General features: G+C 36.6%; 1 protein-coding gene across 4 annotated transcripts in view; it reads right to left on the bottom strand.

Annotated features, from left to right (window-relative positions):
- Positions 1–3,646: 3,646 nt before the first annotated feature.
- TRAPPC8 (trafficking protein particle complex subunit 8) overlaps positions 3,647–11,802 on the bottom strand; it is a 52,058-nt gene continuing 43,902 nt past the window's right edge. For 2 of the 4 annotated variants that reach the window (XM_068189901.1, XM_068189917.1), the window contains 4 exons: positions 9,742–9,789; positions 8,249–8,394; positions 6,594–6,683; positions 3,647–4,678 (listed from right to left, as the gene is read on the bottom strand). In XM_068189901.1, the coding sequence (XP_068046002.1) occupies positions 4,444–4,678; positions 6,594–6,683; positions 8,249–8,394; positions 9,742–9,789 (519 nt within the window). In that variant the 3' untranslated portion in view covers positions 3,647–4,443. The remainder of the gene's footprint in view (positions 4,679–6,593; positions 6,684–8,248; positions 8,395–9,741; positions 9,790–11,802) is intronic. The other 2 variants (XM_068189909.1, XM_068189924.1) reach the window with 1 other exon arrangement.

Here is an 11,802-nt window from a genome sequence, read left to right as displayed (position 1 = left end):
TTTCTTTGAACCTCTCTATTCTGCTACTGAACTTGGCAAAATCCTATCACAAAAATGAAATTAAAGTGCAGCTGAGTTCATGCTTCCAGAAACAGTAGAATTTCCTAACACTAAGAACTTTTTCAAAACCATCATGAAATTGTAATTAACAGTGTAGGCACTTTCCCTGTCCAGAGGGAAGAAACACAACTCCGGGTGTCCAAAGTTATTTAGTAAAGAAAACTAGTTTTTGGGGGGGAAAGCTGATGTTTCAAGGCACAGGTCACAAGAGCATTTGTACCTGAGCAAAGACTATTTACTATCAAAACTGGAAATGAATTGGTGCTAATTTCCTTTGTTAGCTTCAAGCCTTGGATCCCGAGAGTCAGTAATAATTACCAATGACCTATGACATGAGGGATAATAAGGATACTATTTGGCTTTCTGTAGGACTCAGTGGGAGAGAAACAGATCTTCAAGTCTTCTACTGAGAAGTTTCTAAACACAGAACTGACCTCTCTTTACATTATTTTTCCCTCTTGCTATTTTTACTTGAATCTTTGAATGATATCAAAAGGTTGTTATGAGTTGCTGAATCAGTCCTCAGTTACTTATCAAACTCTTGACAGAAAGAAAAAGAAGTCCATTTTCCCTCCCTATAATGCTCATATCTTTAAAGCCATTGTAGCGGGTACATCTCAGTTATTGCAATTTATCCATCACCTTCCCAGTGCATGTCTATGGTGCTTTTCCCAAAAATTATCAACATTTTTGGGCATCACAGTGTTTCTGATTTTGCTTTTGATTTTTTACATACTCTCTATCTCATTTATCACTGTAAAAAATCAGGAAGAAAAAGTTATTTTGAGTGGAATTTTTGGAAGTCTCTGGGAAATCTAATAAGAGAAATTTCCTTTTATTTAGGAAAAAAATGTTATAAAGATGCAATGGAGAAACTGGTTCAATGCTCTTTTTCTAATTAGAAAGTTAATGTTTTATTATTTTGAAATCAAAAAAGAATTTTACTTCTTTTTCCCACTCATTTTTCATTCTAAATGTTTCACTGACTCTATGTGTCTACTCCTATTTGTTTCACTGTACAGACAGTCTTTCCAGGACAAGCGAATGATTTCAGAAACCTGGCAGATTTTAAATGTTACAAAACTGTATTTAAATGAAGGGGACTTCAGTGGACTTTGTATTAATTGGTATCTAGTCAGGCTGTGTGGCGAAGACCAATTATCTTCCAACTCCAAACCTTGAATTGTAACCAGCTCCTGAAGAGAGCACAGGTTTTCACACATGCCGAGTATCAGGAGAATATTGCCTGTCTTAAACCATGGTAGGAATGGACTTTTTACTTAATTTGTCACTTTTCTAGTCAGACAGCAATAATAAGTTAGAATTACACCAACCACAAGAGTAAGTAAATGGCCCTTTTGTTTACAAGTTAAGCAATTAATACTGCTTTTGCTACAAACTTTTAGATATTTATTGCTAGTTAAGTCATTATCCTATTACTCAGTATTTAGACAGGATTTTAAAAATGTCATTTCAGATAGAGACAAAGTGAGTTTCTGTCATAAATAATTTAAGTATTAAAGTTATGATAATTTTTCCTGTTTTGAAGCATAGAAAAGTTTAGGTTACAAGACAAGGCAACAAATTCAGAAAATTCCACAGCTTTATCAGCATAACCATCCCTTGAAAAAAAAATTTACAATAGAATACTGTCCTAGTTTCAGCCAAGACAAGTACACAATATTAAAAATATAAGAGGAATACTCCATTTAGAATGATTTCTACTATTTTTGAGGAAGCAGATGGGAATTGCTGCTTGAGGCAAGTAAAAGCACAAGACCTTGCTATGTTATCATAGTCATCTCCTACATGATTCACAGACTCTGACTCTGTAAAACCTTATCACTCCAGATTTGCATTGCACAAAATAGTTATCTGTCAAAGCAGCATTTCACCAATTTTTGGCAAAGCAGCTTACAACCACCTGAATTCCCCTCACAAAGGATGGAGCAGCACATGCCATCAAGTATGGAAGGGATGGCAGAATTCACCTCATCTCAGAAACAGGCTTGTTGGTTACTCAGCTCAAATGAAAAGCCAAATTTTATATATATTAGTATATGGAATTATTTCTGTATTTTAAGTAATACAAGATAAAATTGTTCCCATATTCCCCAGATTCAAACAGGGCATTTTATTTTTCACCAAAACCTCCAGCTTGGCAAGTTTCATGATTTTATGTTACAAAGGTAGCAAGAAATAAACATTCAGCAGATTCCTAGTACAAAAAAAGAACCCTTGGATCTCATTGTCTTTGAAAGCTTTTTCTAGCTGTCTCAAAGATGTGATATTATGATCTACTGTGAGCCACAACATTGCTGTGACAGAAGCACAAGCATGCCTTGCAGATTACTTATTTATTCAATAGCAAGACAAGACTAATTTTCATTTCAATAGAACTGTTGTCCATCATCACTGGGAGTCCAAAATGTGGACACAGTTCTCACAGTTTCCCATGTGAGAATCCACTAAGGAGGCACACTTAGCTCTACTTCCATGCTAGTTCCTCTCCTAAGCAATCATACTGATTTTTACAGTTCCCAAAGACACACTTAGAATTTCTAATGACACACCAAGAGAGACAAAGAGCATGCCTCCAGCTAACCATTGCTACTGCAATTCCAAGAAAGGAAAAGATCCACCATCATATTTGAAATATAGAAAAGCAGGTTACCAAGGACCCTCCTCCTCCTAAACACCCACAGCTCCTGCTGAGTCTCAGACTGATGAATCAGACCACTCAGACGTGCAGGTGAGCGTCAGAGCTTACACATTTGGGCCTGCAGTGCTGAGAAGCTCCAGGAGCTGCTTTGCCCTGCATCATCTCATCTCATCTCATCTCATCTCATCTCATCTCATCTCATCTCACTACTGTGTCATTCAGAGATTCTCAAATTCTCACCTGCTTTTTACCTTCCAGCCACTGCTCAATGGCCAGATCTCACTGTGAGTTGCCATTTGTACCATCTCCAGCCTCCCATCAGACAAGCCCAGTTCCCTCTACCGGGTCTCTCTTCTTTTCATCCAATTTCTAAACATGATGCTCTTGATAACCCACTTTGGACAGGTTGTCTTAAAATACACACCAGCTGTGACTTAGAACATTGTGGCCTACAGTGCACGGCTGAATGGCATCAATAATAACTTTTCCTTCCCTAAACGGGTGTGAGACAGAAAAAGCAAGGATGACACAGCTTAAGGCTACAATGCTGAGATCCTTTCAGATTATTCTTTCAAGCTGTACATCAGCAGAAAAGGACTTGAGGCCTGAAGCAACATATTCATGATTAGATAATATTTCAGTATTCTATTGATTTAGCAACATGATCCACAGTCCTATTAAGTTAGACTATGAAAGGTTATGTGCTGTGAATGGGTTCCATGACTTTCAGGAAGTATAGAGTCCTAGAGACAGTCATACAGTAGCACCAAACACAAGTAAAATTGGAAGCCTTACCTAAAAAGAATAAAATGCATCAGAAGGTAGATGCACTGTCTCATACACCAGCGTTGTCCTATGATAGCACCAGCACCTGTGGATTGCTACAAGCTGTATGCAATGGGAAGCAAAAAGGCCACCAGTCCATACAATGAATATGGTGTATGCTTTATTCTATTTACAGTACATTTGTTATAAATATAATACATATTCTGAAAATCTTAAGTAGATTTTTTTAAACAGATCAGTTGTTATAGTTACATAATAAAGTAAGTGACAATTTAAATGACAATCTCATGGTTGTGAAATAGTGCATTCTGTTTTGAGATGAATGAGAAAATACTCAAACTGGTTCAAATTTTTTTTACACATCCTAGGTGGACTTTTATGTAAACCTTGAAAAGTCACCCGTTTCCATAAATATGAAACCAAAATCTTAAACTAAAGAACCGAGAATCGGAAATGGATTTGAGAGACCTCATTGAACTTCACAGTAAGGTTGGGATTTACCATGACTAATGGCTTCAGACAGGAAAAAGCCAATGAGGTTTTCTTCCTGAATCATATCCTAATACAGCCACAAATATTAAACACACCATGCTGGAAGTTGTAACAGCAGTCAAGCTGCATTTTTGACAGGGCATTGGACATACAAGTATGTTCAGATCTGCAGTTAGAGTATTTTATGTTATGAGTATCTTAATTACCAGAGAAGAAATACATTATAAAAGGATAAAAGTATTTTCAGTCCAACGTGCATTGCATCGAGAAACAAACTGACAAGTCATCTGAATATTTTGCTATTTTCTTTTCTACATGATCTTTAGTAACAAGTTAGATGTCTGAGGTGCTATTTCAAAAAAACTGCAGCAAAATGTCAACCAGCAATGTAAGAAAAGAATCCCATTTATTTTGTCTTTTAGTGCTTTTTTTTCAGGAAGTGGTCAGATATTATTGATAATAATCAGTGCAGGCATGGAGTTCTGCTGACTTGTTTCAAACAAAGTAACTTGGTCCACAAGCTTGGCAAATACTCTGGGGGTTCCAAGGTTATAGACACCTGTATGAACGAAGCAAGCTTTGAGCTGCAAGCTATAGACCTCCTGGCCTTTAAGTTGAAGCTTGTACTGTGTTTGCCCAAGCCATGTAAAAGATCCATGTATTTCTAGTGCTTCAGAGCTGAAGGAAAAAAAAAAGGATAAAAATGTTAACTCTCTGCACTTGAAGCATGTATTACCATTTTAGAGGACTCCCTCCAACTTCAAGTATTCCCAAGATTTCAGAATGCACTGTGTCCTCCTCACCGGGCCCTTACAAAGACTGATACTTTCTAAAAACTTCAAAATTCAGGAGTAGGGAACTTATGTTACTATGCTGGCTCTCCTTGGATGAGTGCCCACTGGCATTTGTCTTTGATGCTGAGTCTTCACTGCCTTCCCCAAATGCATACTGCTGTCTTTGTTCTGCGAACCCTCATTACCTTTAAGAGTAGGTTTTCTAGCAAGACAAAGCTAGACTTTGTAAGGATTAACAGCTGTCATCATAGCTACAGACAGTACTCCACTTAACATTTTATTGAAATGCTGTAATACAACTTCAAGGGAAAAAAAAAAAAAAGATCACCTGTGTCTGTCTTCTCTTCTACTACACTCCTATCCACTCACACCTGCTCCCCCAAATCCATGCAGACTCAGAATACCTAGGGTACCCTTGGGTAAATTTTAGGGATGCTTATGTCCATCCATCAGCTCAATTTAACTCTGGGTCTTGCCAAATATTTTTTAATGTTCTCTGCCTCACTTAATCCTTAGAGCGGCTCTCCCCTTGGCTCAGATGAATCATTACAAACCTTTAATGCATTTCTTTGGTTCCTAATGTACTGTACACAGGACATTAATTACACATAGATGCATAATGAAGAACTCAATGTATTCTCAGCTTTCTACATAACTTGCACATAACACTAACACTAAATGTAGTAAGATTCAAATTGTCACAGTTTAAGGAATTCCTATTTCAGGCATTCTTGGGCCTGTCCCATGAGCTAGAGTTAAATCAGTCTGCATGTCACACAAGAATAATCAACATGGACATACACTGCTTTAGAGACGTTACACTAATACATTAGAAGAGTGTATGGGGGCTTTCTTTTTAAGCAGTTTCAAGGTACATGAGGAGTACACTGTCTTTCCAAAGACATGTCTCACAATGGAACACAGCATGACCATCTTGTGAAAAAACAGATCAGTGAATGGCTTCCTAACTGTACCTGAAAAGTAAACCACACTTAAATCTTCCGTCTTCCATTTCTGAACCTGTGTATTAGGCTCTGGGCTTTTAATATCTTGTCAACAGACTGTTGACAAGAAGCCACTGGTCCCCCATGAGACTAAGCCCCCACAATGTCTTCACAATCTTTCTCCCCTCCCTGGTGGCAAACAGACCAGGTAGTATTATATCTAAGAGGGCAGAAGGGGAGCTCTCACCTGCATTGCTCATGAGTTGAAGTTGCCTTGTTTAAACAGAAATACAGTGGTATAGATATCATAGTACTGAATTCTCCATCCCACAAAAATTTTTTAGAAACTTTTAGAAGCAATTCATGAACACTTCTTCAAGGCTAATGTTTTCCCACATACTACTACAGTACTAAGCCAAAAGGCAGTCATAAGAATCAGCTGCTAAACCTACAGGAAGTCTTGAAAATATCCAAGGTTCTCCAAAATTTTACACTAAGCCAAACTGCGAGAGGAAGTTGCTGTTTACAAATTAATTTTTAAATTGAAAACTTAACAACTTATGTTTAATAAAGGTTGGTGAAGCTCCTATTTCACTAGTAGAAAAGCATTTCCCTTTCACTAGAAAAGATCTGCCAAGTTTTAACTCTTTAAGAGTCACAATTAAAGTCCCTGTCTTAGTAGAGAGTAAAGACTCACAGTTAACTGCAAGAGCCCTTTATCGACTTCCATTCTTTCAAAGAAGCCACTCTTGAAAAATCCTATTCTAGATATTCAATATAGTTAAAATATTACAAGTCTCCCCAAGCTAGGAAGAGTTCTTAAAAAATACTGGTTTATTAACATTTGCACACTACCTTGTTGGTTTATGCCGCAAATCAATCATCACATCTACAACAGCCTGGGAACAATTGGAAAGTAGGAGAGTGACAGGTACCAGACAGAGGCTGCAAAGAGAAACAGTTCCACATTAAAGAAAAAAAAAAGTTATTATGGATAGTCTTAATTATACTCTTAAATAGTTAAAATTATTTCCAGTAACACGGAATTTATATGTAGTTGTCAATTATGCCAGAGTCAAGACAGTATAGGTAGAAATATTATCACTTACACTGACTAGAGCTACTTATAATAAAAGTTGTCAATTAAGGCAAACAGCATTGGCTCATTTGGGCCAAATGAAGTTACCACCTCCCTTCATCCAGCTGAGAAAGGAGAGAAGAAGCATAAATACCATCCCAGTTTACAGGAAATCTGCTTGTGTGACATGAGACATTCCAAAATGGGACAACATGGTCCAGTATACAATTTTGTGAATTTTTGGTTGACACACTTTGACTGGATAATTTTCTTCTGCACTGCCTCCCGTAGAGGAATTGCTGACACTGGGCCTTAAGTTATAACGTGAACAGTGCCCAACAAAAACAGATAGCACATGTATACCTAGATTTAATGTAGGCCTTTATATTAAATAAAACTAATACTGTTAATTGATATTCTGCTTGCTCACAAGTACTATTATTGTTTCTATAAATAATGCTGCAGCAAGAAAGACCCCAAGAAATTGACAGGCAGGAACACAATCTACTGCAGCTAAAACAGCTTGTATTCAGCAAGTGATTTGTGTCACTGGAATTCCTTTCCATTGCCTAACAGTTTAAATATCCTAAATTTGAATTATAAGAAAAGAACAATTAGAGACTGTAACCAATAAGAAGTGACTGTTTTACAGGGATAATGCATGCTTTATCACTGTCATTTAAATACAGCACGTTATAGAACATTTAAATGTTAGATTTTAGAAACAAATCCCTTTTTCTTTCGACAATTTACATTAACTGTTATAAAAAACGAACACAGTAGAGCTTTCAGATAAAAAACTCAAGCCTAAATAGGTTTATACTTGATACCTTCATGTTTCAAGTACAACCCATTTAATGTTCAGAACTTAAGCCAGGGTGTTTGTTCATATCATTAAAATTTTGAAATACTCATGGATTTTACACGCTCCAACCAATTCACTCTAACAGCAGGCTTTTTGACAGAGGTTAATACTGATATTCTTCCATGAGACAAGTTCCAGTGATCTGAACTGTTATCACCTTTCCTTCTGATGTAAGTCAGAACCATGTGCAGCTAATCTTGGCAAGTGAGATGTTGTAGACATAACAGCTCCTTTGAGCTAAAAGTACATCTTTCTGTCTAGCTTCTCAAAGAAATCACACTGTTTACTCTGACAACAAAAATAAACACAAAGGGAGCAGACTACTTTTTTTCAGTAAGTTTGATAACATTACTTGTTAACATTAAAACTGTGAGCTATGGTACTACAGTCCATTCTTTTTTACATAAAACTTTCATATTAAACTTTTGAAGCAGCGAGTTTAAAAACTGAACAAGATTTCACTCTTGCATACCAGACTTTAATATCATAATGCACACAGCATCTCTCAAAAGGATTATGTCCAATTAGCAATATTTTTAAAGTTTCTAAAGGTAATGTTTCACTAACCTTTTTTGATGAAAAGAATGATTAAAAGACTCTGGATAATGAAGACTTGTCTTAATAAGATTAGAAAGCTGCTCTGGTGTTGGTCTTGCAGGTACCAGTGTATTTTCTGGTCGAAAAAACTTTAAGAGAACTGTTTCTGGTAGTTCCTGAAACAAATTGAGAATAACACTGACAATAGTAACATAAGGTACAAGAAATCCAGTCACAGAAGTTACAATTCCCCATTATGAACTATAGCTCATAAGGGAAACAAGTTTGCAGCATCACGAAGCGTACATTTTTTTCCAAGGTGGTTTGTATTTAAGCATGCTGGATGAGGAATTGATATGACTTATCTATTACCCTCTTTTGAAATAGATTTCACAGTTGCTTATGAAAACACTATCTGTGCAAGTTTCACAAAAGGACACTACTGTTGCACTAGTTTGCTAGTGCTTGGGTTTGGCTTCTAGGGAAAAGGGACAGCATTTACACTGCTCCCTGTTCAGCAGCTGTACCTAACAACAAAAAAATTCATCACCTGCCCTAGGAAGTTCAAAAGAGGAAAGCCAATGCACAAGTTTCCCAGAACAGATCCAAAGTAAATCAAATAGAAATATACAGGAACATGTGAACACTGACAGAAGGACTGAATAACAGAGTTTCTTTGAAATTGCATAACAAGCAGTTCTAGATATGAAAGTTACCTTTTGTCTCCAGCTGAAAGCCCAAGACAAGCTCTAACACACTACTACACTACTTGGGATTCCCCCTAACCCTTTGGATGGAATGAGTCTCTGAAGCAGAAATTAAGTGATACAGAAAGCTGCAACCAGCCTGCATTTAGTGCAGCATTTCTAACATAATCTAATCTGGTTTGTGAGCAGAATTTATTCAGGAAGGGGATGCCCTTTAGCACATCCTTATGAACTTATTCTGCAGAAAATCCATCTTTAAAGGAAAAAAAAACTTGCAGCAGTAAATGACACTGCCTACTAAAAACACATGGAACAAAATTTTTAAAAAGCTACCAGTAAGTTGGTACAATATAATAAAGTTAATACTTTTCATTAAACGGTGATTGTACCTTTTAAGTTGAAAAGAAGCAGTACAGGCAATGAAACCTGATTTAAAAACCAAACACACTGGGCATTCGGAAATGTGTATGAACACCTTAGTCACTGCGCTGATAATACCAGGAAGACACCAAATGTTTTCACAGGTTTGCAAATCTGCCCTTTGAAAAGAAGAGTATTTCTTTCAAAAAGTAATTTGAAAAGAAAAGAGATTGATTCCATAGTAACAATAAAATATATTTAAAGTGTTGAATGAATTTGGTGTTTCCATCCTACCCTATATAACAATGCAAACTGACAGCATGAAACAGAGCAGAGATTACAAATTTTCATTTAAATTTTTCTCTCCCCTCAAATAACAGTCCAACCAATTTTCAAGGCTGCCTTCAACCACACAGCAATATCCTACACAGTGCAGTTTGCCCTAGAGTCAATTACCTGTTCCAAGTCCTCCCAATCAGAATTCCCGAGTATTTTTTTTAAACCCTACAAAAGACAAATACGAATATTTACCTCTACAAGTAGACAAGAACATAATGAAATGCAGCAGAAACATTTACTGGTGAAAGTGTAGAGTGCTGTTAATACTTCAAGCCTTTAGTTCTAATATTACACCTCTGATGAAGGACTGGAAAGCAGCAAAATGAATAATTTTCCAGCAGAGCTAAACCTTAATTCCAGTCACCTTCTGGGTGTTAGAGTCAGAAAAGATGTCTGTCTGACCAAGTTTAGCTGCTCAGACTCTAGGCCTTTTGTGAGTGTGTACCTAGAACAAAGGCTAAGATATGACATTTAGCCCATTTTTCTTTTACCTAATGAATGGTTCAGGAAAGAATTAAGGCCTTTCACACAATAACCAAAAAGATGTGCGTGCAGATCAGAAAGCTACCTAGAGATTACTAATAAATGCTAAGTTTTAAGAATGCATTAAATTCCTGCCCTACTCTGAAATTGGATCAAGGCTTAAAAAAAACCAAATCAATAGTCCATACCTACTTGGCACCCATACTTTCCTTTCAAGAATATACACCAAGCAGTAACAGCCTTACACTCACAAAGACAAGAAAAACCAAGAACTGAACAGGTGATGTTTTGTTGCTGAACTCCTTGATTATCAGCCCGAGTGAAGTATTGCCTTTTAAAAGGGGAGAAGAAAAAAGAAATTCTGACACCTAAAATCTGCTTGCTGACCCAGTGTGGTTCTTTGCAAAGCCTCCAGAAGTGTCACAAACTCCAGTAACAGGCATAAGCTGCATACAAGAAAGCCACATCAAGGGTTAGGATTGTCCCTTTCAAAAAACAGTTATGGTGTAATTTGAGTGTCTCATCTATACAAACTGGTAGAGGTAGAAAGGCTTGACTAGAAGAGGAGTGTGTGTTTTTGTTATTGTTTTACATTTTATAGCTGCATTTTAAAGCTTTTTCGGTTTTGCCTAAAAACACACAACAAGCATTAGCACCAGAATGACAGTGCTCCCTCAGTTATGTTCCAAGAGCTACAAACTGCACAACTGGTGCTTGGAAAGTTGTTTTCTATTTTTAGAAAGCTTCTTGTTCCCCAAAGCCATTTACAAAGGCCAGCTCCAAACAAATACACTCAAATCTAGACAAAAGATTTCTAATTCAAGTAGAATAATCTCAGTATCTTCAATTTATTTGTCTTAAAATAAAGTCATTAGAGTCTGGTATTTTGTTACTTTGAAATAGCTATATACACTTCTGAAATGGTGCTTTAGTCATTCACATGACCAAAGTGACTAGAGACCCTGGTCACACGACTAGAGTTTCAGCTCTCTTCTGCAATTATACTTAGCTAAAAGTTGAAAAGGCAACATTTTAAGAATTCAAAGTGTCTTTTAATAGATGTAACAGACAGATCTACCCATAATAAATTCCTCAATATCTCAGAATTAATTTTCAAATTGAAAATTTCTTCCCTTCCATCAGATGGACAGAAGTGATGGTATCTTCACATACCATCACTTTAAAAGATTTTTATACCCAATATTATACAACCTAAAGTTTTCAACTTCATAAACAATATTCTTAGAGACTGGGTTAATGTGCCCTTAAGCACACCAGAAAGAGGTAAGCACTGCAATTTGATTTCCAAGTTGTACAGAAAATCAGCATATTTGCCCCATAAACCACAAGTCACACACTGCCAAAAGGACTGACATGCTCAGTCAAATATGAGGGACCAGTATGCACAGCACAGAAGAAAACCTAAACAGGAAACTCTTGAATGGAGCTAAGCATAAGTAAAAGCAGAATATATGAAAGCAGTAGAATAAGAGTGAGACATCTAAATGATGTGCTTTACTCCCTTTCCCATTTTAGATCTGAGAATTTCTATTTAAAACCTCAGTTTTAAGTTGCTTCCTTCAACATGTGACTCATCTATATTCATTCTAGCTCTCAACTTACAGAAATGACAACTCTAAGAACAGTATTTTCCTGATAGCAAGAATAATACATTTGAAAACAGATATCTTCAGC

Source organism: Anomalospiza imberbis, chromosome 1, assembly GCF_031753505.1.
Source record: "Anomalospiza imberbis isolate Cuckoo-Finch-1a 21T00152 chromosome 1, ASM3175350v1, whole genome shotgun sequence".
Classification (NCBI taxonomy): domain Eukaryota; kingdom Metazoa; phylum Chordata; class Aves; order Passeriformes; family Viduidae; genus Anomalospiza; species Anomalospiza imberbis.
This window is presented reverse-complemented; position numbering and strand designations above follow the sequence as displayed.